The 17,388-nt window shown below is 41.9% G+C and overlaps 1 protein-coding gene across 1 annotated transcript in view; it reads left to right on the top strand.

The window, feature by feature from the left end:
• The window catches only part of STXBP4 (syntaxin binding protein 4), a 240,927-nt gene that overhangs the window by 40,003 nt on the left and 183,536 nt on the right, over window positions 1-17,388 (top strand). Inside the window, exons 8-11 of the mRNA XM_060253551.1 lie at window positions 441-573; window positions 4,826-4,932; window positions 8,174-8,360; window positions 10,296-10,371. Of these exons, the coding sequence (XP_060109534.1) occupies window positions 441-573; window positions 4,826-4,932; window positions 8,174-8,360; window positions 10,296-10,371 (503 nt within the window). The remainder of the gene's footprint in view (window positions 1-440; window positions 574-4,825; window positions 4,933-8,173; window positions 8,361-10,295; window positions 10,372-17,388) is intronic.

Genomic DNA, 17,388 nt, shown 5'->3' with positions numbered 1-17,388 from the left:
CCAAGTATTAGTCTCAACTTTTGTATCCAGCTATGAGTTTCCAATAAAGTATACACTATTTCAATGAATACTGCCTTGAGTCTCCATCGCCTGACACCTTTAGTGCTGCTAAATATAGTTGCCCCAGGAACTAATTTCTCCATTGTGATCACGTGTTAGACATAATGTGTTGTTTGGGCCTTAGGTGCAGCTCTGAATGTCTCAGTTTGTGCGACATTGCTTGATTTAAGTTTTTGTCTGTTTCCACCTGCATGAGCAGTTACTAGGTTTGAACTGAAGGGATTGCTTGTTTAAAGTTTATGCATCTGTGTAACATATTGTCAAAGTCTACTTATGAGAAAATTAAGGGAGGTATATGGCACATGCTGGTCTCCTACTTTGTATTCCATTTCCCAGTCACTGACCTTTTAAAGCTAACTTTGTTTTCTTTTCTTGTCTAGTGACAGCATGTTTCAGCTTATCACCGTTTCCAAGGGAACAGGCCTCGGCTTGAACATAGAAGGAGACATTAACAGAAATGAAGGGTCCTTGGTGTATATTCTGGAAGTTATTCCTGGAGGTGATTGCCATAAGGTAGATAAAGGAGAAAAATATTTTTCCCGTTCAAATCTTTTCCCCATGCAATCCAACTTTTTAGCCTTTTTTTAGTATCTAGTATTATTCAAAATCAAGGTTTCAGCAGCAGGAACTCAAGTAACTCTCTTCTCTTTCCGGATGAATGGTTAGCATTTATCTGTGGTGAATTCTTGCCAGCATGTGATCAGATATCAAAAGCTGTAACTAGTGCTGTCTTAAGCAGAGTTGTACCTTCTAAGCCCATTGACTTCAAAAGGTGTAACTCTAAGATTTCACTGTTGTGAGAAACTGGGCATCTCTGTATCTAAAAGTAGGCAGCTGGTAAAAATGGAAAAAACTAGACCACCCACAGACAAGGCACCGGGGTCTCTACCTACTTGGGGTATTCCCCAGTAATGCAGGAATGTATGACTTTGTAAATTAAACAAAGCTAGAACAATTCAGCCCAGGATGCTAGGACTTGCTGACTCAAGCCCAGACTTGACAGAGCCTTGTTTTATTCCCCTGCCCCTCATGTTCATTCTTTTAATTTCTGTGTCCAAAGTAGTTCCAGAGCAATGAAAGCTCCAGGTGGGTCCTCCACTGGGCCTTGCCTCTTCCATGAGCATGCACAGCAGTGTCTGCCCCTGCTAAGAATCATGGGAAACATGGGGACATCCAGAATAATGAGATAGTCTTAATAAGGCCCTGATTCCATCACTGCTAGATATGATTGAGTTGGGGGAGGAAAAGGGTAATGGTGGGTGGAGTTCACCAGGAGGAGGGGGTCAGTGCAGTGGAGGAAATGCCAAAAATTGTATTCTGAGCTCCCACTTTTGAGACTTGTCATGTTACTTTTTGAAAAACGAAGTTCTTTCATCTGCACAGATCTTATCTATTTCTGTAGGTACTTGTTCTTGTGCCTATTCATTAAAATTATTTCATCTTTATTCATTACATACAGTTATAACATGCAAACAAATAAAATGACTACTAGAGAAATTTTTAAATTTCTACTTCAGCAGCTCTCAGAACCTAGTGACATAAACACAGTCAACTCTTTCTTTAAACACATAAACACAATTATCTTTTCCTACAGCACAAAAGTTTATTTACTTTACTCTATTTGATTTATATCCCGCCGAAGCAGGCTCAGGGTGGCTTTTCCCCATGCAATCCATTTAGGCAATCTGAGATTACAGTTTCAGATGTAGGATGCATTATTTGCCACCAGAGGTCAGCATTGTTGCTCACTTTGGTCCTGCTCATTATTGGATGAAAAAGGACAGACGGAATGCTGAGTTAGTCAGATACCAGTACCAAAGAGCAACATAATCAGTTGCTCAATATTAGAGGCTGCATTCAGACATTCTGGCAAATAAAACAGAGGCATCATATCAAAGGGCATGATTACAGCTTGTTTGTTCTGTTCACGTTTCTCTCTCTCCTCCTTCTTAAGATGCTGAGCTTGATTGAAAAATTCCCAGTTTGATCTCAGCTTGCCATGAGATCTGAATGCCGGTGTTTTGGCAAATGGGGTTGTCCTCTTCCCCACCCCCTCCGCCACCACCACCACAATTCCAAACTGTGGTATAATAGGGAAGGCAGGAGAAGTGAGGGGAGTACACAAGCATAACAAAGAAGACATACCTGTTCCAAATACTGACAAACCACTGTTTCATTAAATTTTAACATTACATCTGAATGAAGCCACTTTAGCTGCTGTTATAAATTGATACCTGAGAATCCAAAACCTATGTGCATTTTAGCATTACTTGTTTCCATAGCAGTAATGTCTTATAGGGTATACCATTACTTACATCTTTGTATATAGGATGCTTTGGGGTGACAATAATTCATTGCCAGAAGATGTAGTAAGGGCCATAGGAATAAACAGCTTTAAAAGGGGATTAGATACATTCAGGGAGATAAGTCTATTAGTGGCTACTAGCCATATCAACTATGGGAACCTCTACCTTCAGATCAACTAAACCTCTGAATACCAGTGCCAGGAGTCAACATCAGGGGAATGCCTTGGCCTCTGTCAGAAACTGGTTGACCACTGCGTGGGACAGGATGCTGGGCTAGGATGGACTATTGGTCTGATCCAGCAGGACTCTTCTTAAGTTCTTAAATTCTGCAAGTGAACATAGGAAACTGCTTTATTACCAAGGGTTGGCTCCAGCCAGCTTCTCTACTCAATCTCACCCAGTTTCCTCTTAGTACAGTTTCTTTGCCACATGGCTTTTGCACATGTAGGTTTCATGATCCCCAGCATAGCCTTTGGTGGGGGAGGGTGTTCAAAAGGGACTCATTCTTTTTTTTTTTTTTTTGCAGTAGTTGGTTGGATCAACCCTAAGACAGACCATTGGTCCATCTTTTTCGGAATGATCTACTTATTGGCAGCAGTTCTCCAGAGTTTCAGACAGAGAAGGGTCCATCACAACACCCACAACCCAAGGTTTTTTAACTGACACAGCACATGAGGAATTAAACCTGAGGCTTTTGGTATGAACAGACACATGCTCTGTCACTGAATTACCATCGTTTTTACCCACTTCATAAAGGTTGGGCTCAAACAGGGAACTTGGAACTTGCTAGACAACTTATGAGGCATTAGTGAATTTACCCTTGGAATGGTTAGGTCTAAATGGACAGTGTCTATGTCTATGGCCGGTATCTACCATTTTGCCTCAATGTTGATATGGGAGAATAACAGACACACACCCCGCACAAGCTTGTCACAAAGGGGAAGGAGAGAACATCTGCAGCCTGCTTTGCACACTGAAGGTAATACACCAGGCTGGTATTTTCACCCTCCTGATAATAATACCAGGCCCGCTTTGGGAAGCTAATAAAAATTAGAAAGCAGCTTTTTGTTAGAAGCAAGGACCTTAGCAAAATGGAAATGGGGTAACTGTTTGCCACAGGAATCGACCTACTCCTGGGTTTGAGCTGCATTGCTGATGTCCCTGTTCTTGCTTTTTACTGTTCTTTCAAATTATGTCCTAAATTATTAGACACTCCATGTTTGTTTCTCATCTGAATGCCTGCCAATGTTCTGTGTATAACTGGTGAAATCAGATCCTCTTCCCCCACCCCTCTGATACAAATTAATCCAACTCTGAGCTGGATTAACTGGTACAGAAACTTCTCACCGACTGTCTATGGCTTAATTCTAAAACAAAACGACCATCTGTGTTCAATTTTGTGCCCAGTGAAATTCCACTAACATCTCTCTGATCTGTTAAATGTAAAAAAAAAAAAAAAAAACCAACCCAAAAACCTCCCCAGCTCTAGCAGTAAAGCAGTTACCTAGATATTGCTGCAGCATTTTTGGACAGTGCTTCGTGCTTTAAATATTAAATAGCAGCTATAAAGTCTCTGCAGTACCACTTCCTTTCTTTAACTTGCATTTCTAAACATTTGAATGTCTGTATTAGTTGTTGGGGGACTCTGGATCTTAAGCCTTTGGCCGAATTAAAAGCATCACTCATCATTGCTCTTGTTTTAGAATTGTCAGAGCTAAATCACACAAAGAGAAAAGGGCAATTTCTATAGCACTCTGCTAGTTATGAATCTACAGTGGGGGTGGTATCACATTTTAAATGGTCCAGCTCACTGTGCCCAGAAAAGTAGCATGTCAGGGAGTAGGTCAGACTAGAATTCTTTCCCCTCACATACTAGTTGTCCATAGATAGATAGGTTTCATGCATCCTGAGTATACATAGGAGAGCTGTACCAGTTTTTGAAATTGTAATGTTGGTGGGCTTCTTAGTAAATATGTATTTTAAAAGTCTAATAGTATATTTTAAAAAGTTTAATCTTTGGGGCAATCAGATCCCAGCAGCTTGAAAGTAGTAAACTGTGCTAGCTAACTTGCTTGCATCAGCCCCTTTTGCAGGGTCTGCAGCTGGCAGCAGACTGGGGATGCTCATGATGGTTTGTACTAGCAAGTCATGCTCATGGTGAAGAAGTGAGGCAGTGTCAGCAGGGAGCAGAAAGCCTCCTCTTTGAGCAGGCCAATCATGTGTACCTGCTTCCTGTCTCTGGATAGCACAAGCAGAGTTGCACTTTTAAGCTCATAAAAATCTGTGAGCTTAGAAAGGTATAACTCTGCTTAGAATGGCACTACAAGCTTGGCATTTGGCCAGCTGCTTTGCTAAAGGTTTCTTACCAGTCAGCAGACTAGACAAGCTTTAAAAATTTACATTGAACTCCCAGAACTGGTTATGAAAATCTGTTTCAAATCTGTCTTCATTCTCGATAGGATGGTCGACTGCGACCTGGAGACCAGCTTGTGTCCATAAATGGGGAGTCATTGATTGGAACCACCTACGAAGAAGCAAGAAATCTACTCCACAGACTGAATCTGAGGTAGTTACTATATGACAAAATCAGAATCCAGAACCTTGCATATGGCACTTCCATATCGTCTTAATTATTTTATTGAACTTACTGTTTTATTTTAACCAGGTGTAGTCTACACCACCACTGCCCTACATTCTGACTGAGCAGGTGCCTCAATGCTGAGGATGGAGACAGCACTGGAAAGGGGCCCCAGCCCACCCAGAACCCTGCCCACCTGAAGGAAAGGGACAAGGAAAACTAGCAGATTTCTGCAAGACTGGGGCTGCCTGTTGACAGTGGCAGAGAAGAAGAAGAATTGCAGATTTATACCCCGCCCTTCTCTCTGAATCAGAGACTCAGAGCGGCTTACAATCTCCTATATCTTCTCCCCCACAACAGACACCCTGTGAGGTGGGTGGGGCTGAGAGGGCTCTCACAGCAACTGCCCTTTCAAGGATAACCTCTGCCAGAGCTATGGCTAACCCAGGGCCATTCTAGCAGGTGCAAGTGGAGGAGTGGGGAATCAAACCCAATTCTCCCAGATAAGAGTCCATGCACTTAACCACTACAAACTGGCTGCTGTTCTTTCTGCATTTTTGTAAGAGCTGCTTTTCCAGCCTGCCTGTATATTCACTAGGATGACTCCTCTACCTACCTGGTGGCACATTTACAGTGGCAACTGCTCTGCCTGCCTGCCAGCTGGTGTAGTGGTTATGAGTGGTGAACTCTAATCGGGAGTACCAGGTTTGATTCTCCACTCGTCCACATGCAGCTGCTGGGTGACCTTGGGACATTCACAGTTCTCTCAAAGCTCTCTCAACCCCACATAGGGTATCTGTTGAGGGGAGAGGAAAGGAAGGATATTGTAAGCCACTCTGAGTGAAAGACAGAGTATAATTCTGACGGCCCTGCTGCTGCTTTCCTGCATGTTCATGGTGGAGGCAGCTGTTCACAGCCACTGTGTCTAGGATTGCTCATCACAGTGGCAGCTACTTGTTCCTAGCTTGTTTGCAGCAACTGTGGAGGCCGCCTCTTGAGGGAAAGCTGTGGGGGCATTGCAGGAGGCAGTGATTCTGGGACCTCAACCTAAACTTTTTGCCGAAGACCACAGAATCACTAAGACTGCACCAATTTCAACCCTTCCTTTCTCCAAGAAGTTCAGGCTGTGATAGGTGGTTCCTTCCCTTTTATTGTCTCAACCATCCTCACGAGGTATGTGATGCTGAGATAGTGATTGGATCAAAGTCCCCCAGGAAGCAATCTGAAGTTGGTCTATTCAGAATCCTATTCATCTGTTCAGTTGGGCTTACTCCCAGGGAAATGTCCCTAGGATTGCTCTGCCAGTGAGCTTTGCGGATGAGAGGGGATTTGATCCAGGTTCTCCTTAGCTTTGATAGGACAGTTTCATAACATCATATGTTTCTTGCCTTCATGGCCAGAAAAACTTTGGGCATGTGTTGGTGAAAAGTCTGAAGAATCAAGGACTATATCATTATAAAAGCCCCTGCTTTGAAGCTTGAATCCAAAAACATGTGTGGGAATAAATTCCTGTACAATTGAACATTTTAAAAAATAATCTTACTCCTTGTTCCGCACTGGAAGCTGCATTTTCTGTGTGTATGATGGGGTGTGTGTGTGACTGCGTTCAACGGAGCTTAAGAAATAAGCAACCTCAGAAGGAGTATGGATGGAACTAAAGTTTGAAGCCTCAATGGCACCTACTTACTGTAGGCCAGAGAGATAGAAATGCTCAGAATGATTACCTGTCTCTGGCACTGGTGCTGTTTAATGGCAGGTCTATTAACCTCTGCTGTACAAGACTATCTTATGGTGCAAGATATAGACCTGGGTGCAGGAGGGTGAAACTGTCACCTTGAACCAACTTGCTCCCACTGGGTTCTCAGTCCTCCACCAGTCCCAGACAACTGGGCCGGGGGACAGCATTGATCATTCGAGACTCTTCATGGCGCTTCCCGCACCAAAAATCTCTGGTATTGAATGTGTTGTCCTACTGTGGGATGCTGAAGAGAGTTTAGCTATCTGGCTGGTATACCAGCCACCTAACGTACCAGCAGATTACCCTGCTTGGCTTGTTGAATGCCATATCAGCCTGGGCATTGGACTTTCCCAGACAGTTAGTCTTGGGAGATTTCAGAGTCCATGCTGAGTATACAGCGTCCTCACAGGCTATGGACCTAGTGTCATCCATGGAGGCATTGAGACTTTCCCAATTTGTATTGATACCCATGCACCATGCGGGTCCCCAATATTTGCACCAGCCCAGAAGGTGAAGAGTTTAAGTGTGATCCTGGATGCCTTGCTCTCTATGGGGGCCCAGGTCACCACTGTCACCAGGTCTGTCTCTTACCATCTGTGGCAGATCAGCCAGGACCTAGCCACTGTGACCCATACAATGGTCACTTCCAGGCTTGACTGCTGTAACTTGCTTTGTGCAGGCTTGCCTTTGGGACTGATCTAGAAACTCTAGCGGGTGCAGAATGTGGTGGTGCGTCCACTGACTGCATTGCCTGTGTGGGCTTGCATTTAGCTGGTTCTTTGCCAACTGTACTGGCTATCGATCAAGTACCAGATCCATTTCAAGGTGCTGGTATTAACCTTCAAGGCCTTGCACGGCCTGGGACCAACATATCTGAGGGACTGCCTCACCCCATATGTGCCCCAAGGAGCTTTACGCTTAGCCAGTCAACATCTACTGGTTGTCCCTGGCTCGAAAGACATCTGATTAACCTGGTGGAACATGCTCTCCTTTGAAACCTTTTACCATTCCACAGGGCCTGCAAAACAGAGCTGTTCCACCAGACCTTTGGTTAAGGTGACAGGCATTGATATGTTATTTATATGTTGCAATCCACTCTGAGCCTACTTGCAGGGAGGGCAGAATATAAAATAGCAAAAATAAATAAATATTCATACAGGTAGCTTGTGTATTGATCATACAGTTTCAATCTGAGAGTTGCAACATGTGGAGAGTGTTGATCTGCAACCAGCTGCAACCATGCAAGCAGTTCTGAGCTAAAATCTTAAGGCCATTGCCACTCCTAAAACTCCTCACACCTAAAACTCCTCACACCACTTCTCACACCCAAAATCAAATGAAATAAAGCAGACTTCCTGTGCAGAAAACTTAATGCCACCTAATTTTATTTGCCCATTAAGTTGTTTTGTTACTTGTGTTATTTGGAAAGGATGCTGCTGTTTAGGTTGACTACTGTATGTGTTGTTAATGTATGTATCTTTGTTTATTTAGATCAGACTCTTCATGGGAGATTGCTTTCGTTCGACAGGAAGCTGCTCAAAGTCGAATAGAAAATACACAGCTGGCCTCTGGTCAGTTACCATCAGGCAGCTGTAGGCTGCAGCATACTCAGCAGATGGCTAGTCCAGCATTGTCTCCTGATGAGAATATCACTGCGAAGATGTCTGTTCTGAGCATGGTAATAACTCTCTTTGGAACGTATATGTAGGGTCATTGAATAAGAGCGCCTCTTTATAAGAAAATGCCTTTGTTTGGAATCCTGCTATTGTCAGTGATGATGCAAAATGCATCTACCAGGCTATCTCATTCAGTCACATAATAAATTCATGGAATCAATACAGCCGATTCTTACTCTCTTTTTACAAAAAGGGAACCAAACAAATGTTCCTGGTTAGGGCATGCCTTAGCTGGATTTAGTATGCAGGTGTTCAATAATTTATATATATGTGTGTGTGTGTATATATACACATGCACACAGACACACACCCCTCTGCAATGTACTCCAGGCAGATCACAATTTAAATATACACTCTTAAGAGAAACAATGCAAAAGGGGAGGTGCCAGCAGTGCAGTCCTAAGTAGTATGCCCTTCTAATTCCATTGAAGTCAGCGGGATCAGAAGGATGTCACTCTGCTTAAGATTGCATTGCAAGATTTATGTAGCTCATGTCCAGCAATGCCTCCTGGACTGCAATAGTTTGTATTTCAGAGTAGTTTTTTGTTGTTCAGAGTAGTTTTTTGAACCATGCCAGCTTTTTAGGCTAAGAACTCTTTTCTAGTTCAAATGTTATGGGGAAAAGATGTCTGGATTTGGTCTGTCTTGTTTGCACTACTGTATCTGGCTTTCCTTAGTACCTGTACACTTCTTTCAGTCTTAAGTTGGAGAAAGGAAATTGAAGTGATGTGATTACACCAAGGTCTCCCTGAACAAAGCAGTACATGAAAAATGTGCTCTATTTTTAGAAAAGAAAACTTGGTATTGGGCATGTGTATTGGAGAAATTTCTGTTTACTGACTTGAATTTAATTGCACTATATTCTTCTCATGTAGTGCCACCCCCCCCCCCCCAGGCCAAAGTTACTTTTTCTAAGCCCATTACCTTCAGAGGACTTGTAAGGTTGTCCTGCTGCTTAGGATGGTATTTACAGTAAGATCCATAAGAAGAGCCCTGCTGGATCAGATCATCTAGTACAGCATTCTATCTCACACAGTGACCAACCAGTTCCTCTAGAGAGCCAACAGCAGAACACAGAGACCCAAACCTTTCCCTGATACTGTCTCCCAGCTCTAGGATTCAGATGTTTAGTGCCTCTCAGTCATCATGGCTAGTAGCCACTGATAGACCTATCCTCCATGAATCGATCTAATCCCTTTTTAAAGCTATTTATCCCTGAAGCCACCACAACATCCCCTGGCAGCAGATTCCACATTCCCTTTGTGGAAGCCATGCTGATTTTCCCTCAGCAGGCTTTGTTCCTCTGAATGATTAAAATTGGAGTAACATTTGCTGCTCTCTGGTCTTCTGGTTCAGTGGCTGAATTTAGTGATAGGTTATATATACATGCCATCCTAAGCAGATTTACTCAGAATCCTACTGAGATTTTTCAGTAGAGTTTACTCCCTGGAAAGTGTTCTTAGGACTGCACTGTTGGTGTGGGTCCATACTTTTGAATGTTTTAGATTATATTAAATTGTGATCTACATGAGGCCAAAATGTGGCATACAAATTAACTAACCAAATAAAGCTCTTAAGAACACTTTTCCAGGAGTAAGTCACATTGAATAGCTGGGACTTTTACGCCTCCCAACTAATGAGCCAGTTCAGGAAATCAAACAAATCACAAAACAAATAATAATAATAATAATAAAAAATTTATTTTTGTATCCCACCCTCCCCCGCCGAAGGCAGGCTGAGGGCGGCTGAACCTGAACCTCCAGTACCGGCAATCAAATGAACCAAGATGAACCACCATTTTCCCATTCAGTGCCCATTCCTAATCTTTAGGCATCATCTAGGACAGTTTCTTTAATCAGCTTTTTTAATATATGTTTTTGGACAGGCCCTTGACCTGTTTTAGCAGATGTAACAAAATTTGTGTTTTTCTTTCATAGAAGAAGGGTGGACTCAAGGCAAGAGATAAATCTTCAAGTTCTGCAAACAACAATACTTCCAATGTGACTGCTGGTGGTAAATGCTCATCCGTTTACTTCCTTATCATATTTTGTCCTATTGCTTTTTCACATGAATAGCATGATGCATTTCTTCCTCCTCTCCTTCCTGCTGATGAATGAGAGCTTGTATTGAACAGCCATCTCAGCAGTTCCTTTCCATTGTAAAAGCTATTTTATTAGACCATTGAACATGGATCCTTACTTGTAACATTTGTTTGTACTGCTTTGGGGCATAATTGACATGGCTCTGAAGTATGTTTCAGGTAAACTGGAGTTTGTCAAAAGCTTGCAGAGGGCCTCCTCAGTTGGAAGATCAGTAATGTAGGTAATGTAGGACAAGTTTCCACGAAGGATTACTTTCCCGCCATTACCAATCTTCCCCTAGAAAAGACAGCTGGGTAACTTCCAGGATACAGCTTCAGTTTGTGCATCAAGTCTGTCAGGGCCTAGTTATTTATGTTATGTATTTACTTTATATCCTTCCTTTCTCCCCAATGGGGACCCAAAGCAGCTTACATCATTCTCCTCTCCTCCTTTTTATACTCAACGACCCAAGATCACCCCACTATCTTCCATGGTATCAGTGAGGGTTGGAACCCGGGCTTCCCGGATCCTAGTCCAGCACTATAACTCCTACATTTCTGTGAATTGAGAACCCACTTGAGAACATACCAAGAGTCCTTTGCAATGTGCAGTAGTTCCCTGGCAGATAATTGAAGTTTATAACAGGTACAGCATGCATGTCAAAGAACAGCATTCAGACCATTTTGCTCGACATGCAAGGCTGGTTCTGTGCCCAAACAACTAAGGTGAGCCCCCCAAATGCTGGCAGCAACAATGGTGCCAACAGCAGGAAAAAAGGTGACAGGCTTGGTTTATGATTGTCATTGGGGTTCTTTAGCTGGGAGAAATGACAACTGGGGGTGACATGATAGAGGTTTACAAGATTATGCATGGGATAGAGAAGGTAGAGAAATAAATAGTCTCCCTTTCTTACAATACAAGAACTCATGGGCACTCAATGAAATTGCTGAGCAGTTGGGTTAGAAGGGATAAAAAGGAAGTACTTCAACCAAAGAGTGATTAGCATATGGAATTCACTGCCACAGGAGGTGGTGACAGCTACAAGCATAGACAGCTTCAAGAGGGGATTGGATAAGCTCCGCTCATGATCTGAGTTCGGTCCCGGCAGAAGCTGGGTTCAGGTAGCCGGCTCAAGGTTGACTCAGCCTTCCATCCTCCCAAGGTCAGTAAAATGAGTACCCAGCTTGCTGGGGGGGAAAGTGTATATGACTGGAGAACGCAATGGCAAACTACCCCGTAAAAAGTTTGCTGTGAAAATGTCATGATGCATTGTCACCCCAGAGTCGGAAACGACTGGTGCTTGCACGGGGGACTACCTTTACCTTTATAGATGAAACTCTATGTCTGGGGCAAATGATGCTCTGTATTCTTGGTGCTGGAGGGGGCACAACAGTGGGAGGCCTTATAGTGTCCTGGCCCCACTAGTGGATCTTCTGATGGCACCTGCTTTTTTGGCCACTGTGTTACAGAATGTTGGATTGGATGGGCCATTGGCCTGATCCAAAATGGCTTCTCTTATGTTCTTATTGTCTCCTGGACCCATGCAGTCACATCGTGGGTCTCAAGGAAGCCTATAAGGTACTGGTAGTGCTTCAGAGATCTGATTACTCCTAGTCTCTCCCCACCCCCGTCCCTCTAGTTTGCTGGCATTACCAACATTTTTGCATGTAGGCATGACTTTTCTTAACAGTTAGACCAAAAGGTTGCCTACCTCTGGTTTGTAGTATTGGTAACCAATAGGCTCCTTAACCATTGTGTAACAGGTAACATATACATCAAGTTAAGTTACCATAGAAACAGGTTTTTTTCAATGGGGTTTATGCAGATATTAAGAAGAAGAAGATATTGGATTTATATCCCGCCCTCCACTCCGAATCTCAGAGTCTCAGAGCGGCTCACAATCTCCTTTATCTCCCCTCCCCCAACAGACACCCTGTGAAGTGGGTGGGACTGAGAGGGCTCTCACAGTAGCTGCCCTTTCAAGGACAACTCCTACGAAAGCTATGGCTGACTCAAGGCCATTCTAGCAGGAGCAAGTGGAGGAGTAGGGAATCAAACCCGGTTCTCCCAGATAAGGGTCCACACCAAACTTAACCACTACAACAAACTGGCTCTCCAGTTTGGGCCTATGTGTTGCAGACATAACAAAAGTTCTCAATTTTGTTTTCAGATACCAAATTATTAAAAAAAAACAGGGAGAAGGCAAAGACTTAACTGTAGTGAATCCTTGTCTGCCCTTTTTGAATTTAGAGGTGGAGAAAAGACCCCACTTGTACAATTCACACCTATTCAGTTCATATATATATGGTACTAGGGGTATATATACCTGTGTATAAAGTGTAAAGTGAGAATTAGCCCTTTGTGTGGTGAAATATATGGATTAAAAGTGGCATGTGGCTGCTGGAAATGTGAAGGTGGGTGAAGTTGTCTGATCCCACTGAAGGGTCTCATTTCTTATACCGCAGTGCTGAAGAAGTTTATTCATTTTGGTGATCTTCCAGAATCACATATATGATAGATGAATCTGCGTTGGCATTAAATCCAGATTATATCTTCAGTCTAACAACAGTTTGGTATGTTTTTCTAGATAGCCTCTTTCCAGGTGCCTTATGAAAAGGTTGTTGTAGTAGGGTGCTCTTTTGTATCCATGTTTTAGAATTGTAAGTCAGCTTGTTGTGAATGAGGACAGCATCACATCTAAGTCATTTGTACTCTTAAGGTATGTCTTGATTTGTAAGTCTGCATTGACAGAACTTGCAAAATCAATACACTTGATATGATAGTGAATGGAGACAGTGGTGATGGAAGGAATCACCAAATTAAAAACAATCCTATGATTGAAAGATTCGGCTAAGGACATGTCTGTACAGAAGTAACTAAATCCACTGCTGCTAGGCTCACCAGCATGTTTCAATGACATTTATTTGAATGTGTTCTCATTTTCCTCCTTCCTATTCTATTAAATGTGTAGATTATATAGTTTCTGAGTGCTAGCGCTGCAGAAATCAACATGACCAACTGCATCCCCCTCAGACAGTTTTGCCAAGGAGGGCAGGGGAACAATCAGCCATTCTTTTGACGAAAAAAAAAGTTTGTCTGATTTTGGCTAAAGACAGGGCTACTGTATTGAATGGATGTGCATTATGATGCAGGTACTATTGATTGACCAAAGGAATCTTGGTTGTCCATTTTGTGTATTGGTGCCAGAGCCTAACAGTTCTATGCAGAGGGACTCCAGTCTAAATTACTCTGATATAAACCCATTAACCTCAGTGGGTTTAGACTGGAGGAACTCTGCATAGGAGTGCACTGCAAGAAATCTTGTCCCTCACTTTCAGCTTCTTTATTCCTTGCAGGACCCCCACCTCCACCCCCATGCACACAAACCACACTGTCTCATAAACTAAAACCTCCAAAACATTCCAAATACATGGTCTGCTTGTCTTTGACTTCCTCAGTTAATTTCCATTAATAATCTGGAATTCCTTCTCCAGTGGTATTTGTGGTCAGGAAGATCAGATTCCTAAAGATGTCCTGGATTTTCCAGGTGCAGCTTTTCTCCACAAAGGCCTTTTGCTTTACATCTTGTAAAGCATAACACATGCATGAATCCTAGAATGAATGGAAACCATGTGATACCTTGAATCCTACATGAATGGATTATCACATACCTTCCCACCAGCTGAGTCACGCTGCCATCTGGATGTCTTTGATCCAACTAATTGTTACTTTCCACTGTTCAAAATCATGAATCACTTGGGTCCAAATATACATAATCATTAAGAATAATGAAGTCTGAAACTGTCATTATATATCCTGTCTAGTGCGCACTGTTGTAATTTCTTCAGATTGTGTTCTGGAACACAAACTGAAGATTTGTTGTTGTTGTTTTAAAGTTTGGATAGTACCAAATACCAACAAGAGCATAGCTCGCATTTCTGGTACAGCAGTTGCCTATGCTATGTGACAAACATCTTCTAAAAATGAGAGTTACTTCAAGATTTATTTACTTATTTACATCATTTCTACCTCACTTTTTCACCCAAAGAGAATCAAAGCAACTTGAATTAGTCTCTTCTCCATTTTATCGTTATAAGAACCCTGTGTGAGGGATTAGGCTGAGAACATGTGAGTGACCCAGTGTCACCCAGAAGCCTTCCAAGCCAGAATGGGGATTTGAACTATGTCTACCAGTATGACTCTCTGAACATGGCACCACATTGCTTGGCTGTGTTTTGGTGTGGGGGCTAGGGGCTATCATTCCCCTGTGGGAGGAGCCATAAATCCCAGCAGTTCTAAAGCACCTTTTCATTTCACAACTGCAGAGCCAAATTGCATGACTTCAACATCTTCTTTTCAAGTTTTGTAGGCTGAAGGAAGGAGAATGTGGGGAAGCTTGCCTTGCCAGTGCCTTCCCCTGGTGCTGCACAGAGGGTTCTCAACTGGCCTGGAGAAAGATGTACCTTTAGGGGGTTTTTTTGTTATTATTTATATTTTATTCTATTTTTGATTTTTTAAAATTACCCTGGACAAAAAACAAAAAGTTGATGATGACAAGTCTACAGATAAGCATCTATAAAAGGCATTCAAATATCTAAGTGCACAATTGTCACTTGTATACCATACATTCAAATGTTGATAAAACTGTAGTCTTCAGTCCATGCAACTACTAGAGGTAGACATTTATCTTTACAGTATTGTAATATAAGTCTTTTAGCAGCAGTAAGGGCATGGGGAGAGGATCCATTTTCGTTGATCATCAGTTAGTCTCAAAGAGGCAGGCAAATAAAAGTATAAGCAACCTCAAAGATTAAAGTATCCTCAAAAATCTAATACAAAATTTATCAAGTAATTGGCTCCTCCCAAAAAGACTCAACAACACCAAAGCATGTTTAAAAGTAGCATCTTGTAACTTATAGCACCAACAATTAGACAGTTTACTTAGTCCTTTATTAAAAAGATGCTGTGGTGTCCAGAATATCCTAAACATAATTTTTTGTTTTGCTGAATAAGTTGCAGTTTAATGATCTTAGAAACAGTAGGTATAAAATGTAGCGCCATATGTCATTGCTTTTACAAAACTGGGGTGATTGAGCTCCTATTCATTTCTAAGATTCGGCATTTCAGATTTATTGCTGAGCATAAAATATTTATAAACAAATATTGTAGGTTTCATTTTCTGCATTGATCCAATGAGAGTATCCAAGGGTAAGGGAGATTCTGAAAGGCTTAGTGCTGCAGGGCCATATTTAGATACCACAGATGTTGCAGTAGTAGATATTGCCTGCAAGACCGCCCTCTTCAGACAGGCGTTTACTAATGATTGTACTAATGTTTACGGCTAGATTAATAATACTTACCGCCACTGTTAGTTTAGGAATGTTTTAATTACTGATTGGTTTTAATGTGATTTTAATGTTTTATTATTGTATTGTTCATTTTAAATGTTGTAAGCCGCCCTGAGCCTGCTTCGGCGGGGGAGGGCGGGATATAAATAAAATTTTACATTACATTTACATTACATATTGCTATTCGAAAGAGGTTGACCGTTCGTATCTAGATCTCAGTTGAGAAAATAACAAAAACTTATTGTTATAGTCTATTAATAGATGCAAAGTAAAGATTTTCCTATATGTTCATGCCTTACATAATTTTTTTTCACTTTTTAAATCTAGATTGGCCTATGGTATTAGTTCAGCATGTGAAAATAGGTCAAATTGATATTGTTGTGACATTATATGCCATAATTCTCTTAACTGCAGAAATTGCGATAGGAACAAGATCTATTTCAATATGAACAGATCCTAATGCATTCCATTTAAAGAGGGGCATTAGAGAAGAAACATTTTAAAAGCCCAAGATGGATAGTTTAACTGAAAGGAACAATCTCGATAATTAGTACAATTTAACAGATACTCTTGATGTTATAAGCTAAGATAAGGAAAATGAAATCTTCTTTTATTAAATGAGAATGGCTTCTTTAAAGAAATATCCAAACTACAGTATTAATTTTATGAATATATCTACAAGGTATATGAAAATGAATTGTATTTAAAAGAGTTGTAATATGAGGTGTTACTGTTCATTTAGAGTATAAAGAAAGATTTAAGATTGTCCATCTGTCCAAACCCAAGGATATATCAGTGATCTTGTTAAAATTTATCATAATCATGTTCTTAATATCTTCAGAAATAAATATTTTAAGATAAGTACCGTAATAGGGGAACCACCATGTCCATCAGCAAATGTGGTATGTTGTCTCCCATTGGCATCAACTCAGATTTTGTCCAGTTAATCAAATAGTGAGACAAATCACCAGGCGTATTAATCAGGGTCTTTAATTCAGGAATGGAAGGCTGAAGTTCTGAAATAAACAATTGTCGGGGGGTGGCCATAGCACCCTGTACTTACTAGAGGTGAAAAGGAGAAGGCCAGCTGGAGCAGCCTGTCTGGCAGTGGCCTGCACACAGGAGAATTTGGACCCCAGCCTTGTCAGTCTGTTTGCCCTTCAGGTGGTAGTCCTGATGAAGCCGGGCCTACCCTAGGGTTGCCAGGTCTAACTCAGGAAATATCTGGGGACTTTGGGGGTGGAGCCAGGAGCAAGGTTGTGATAAGCACAATTGAACTCCAAAGGGAGTTCTGGCCATCAAATTTAAAGGGATCATGCTCCTTTTGAATGCCTTCCTTCCATAGGAAATAATGGAGAACAGGGACAGGGACTTTTGGGACTCATAGAATTTCCATACAAGTCTTCATTAAAGGGACAGGACATTTCCTCCCAAACCAGCTGGCAACCCAGACCCTATACAATCCAACATGGAAGGTCCCAGGTTGATCCCAGGCATCTCCACATAAATGTTAGGTAGGAAGTGAAGTGGAAGACCTTGACCCTGAGAGCTGCTGCCAATCTGAGTAAAGAGTACTGACCTTGATAGACCAGTGGTCTGAT

Source organism: Heteronotia binoei, chromosome 13 (assembly GCF_032191835.1).
Source record: "Heteronotia binoei isolate CCM8104 ecotype False Entrance Well chromosome 13, APGP_CSIRO_Hbin_v1, whole genome shotgun sequence".
Taxonomy (NCBI): domain Eukaryota; kingdom Metazoa; phylum Chordata; class Lepidosauria; order Squamata; family Gekkonidae; genus Heteronotia; species Heteronotia binoei.
Note: the sequence above shows the minus strand (reverse complement) of the source record. Positions and strands in the feature narration are given on the sequence as shown.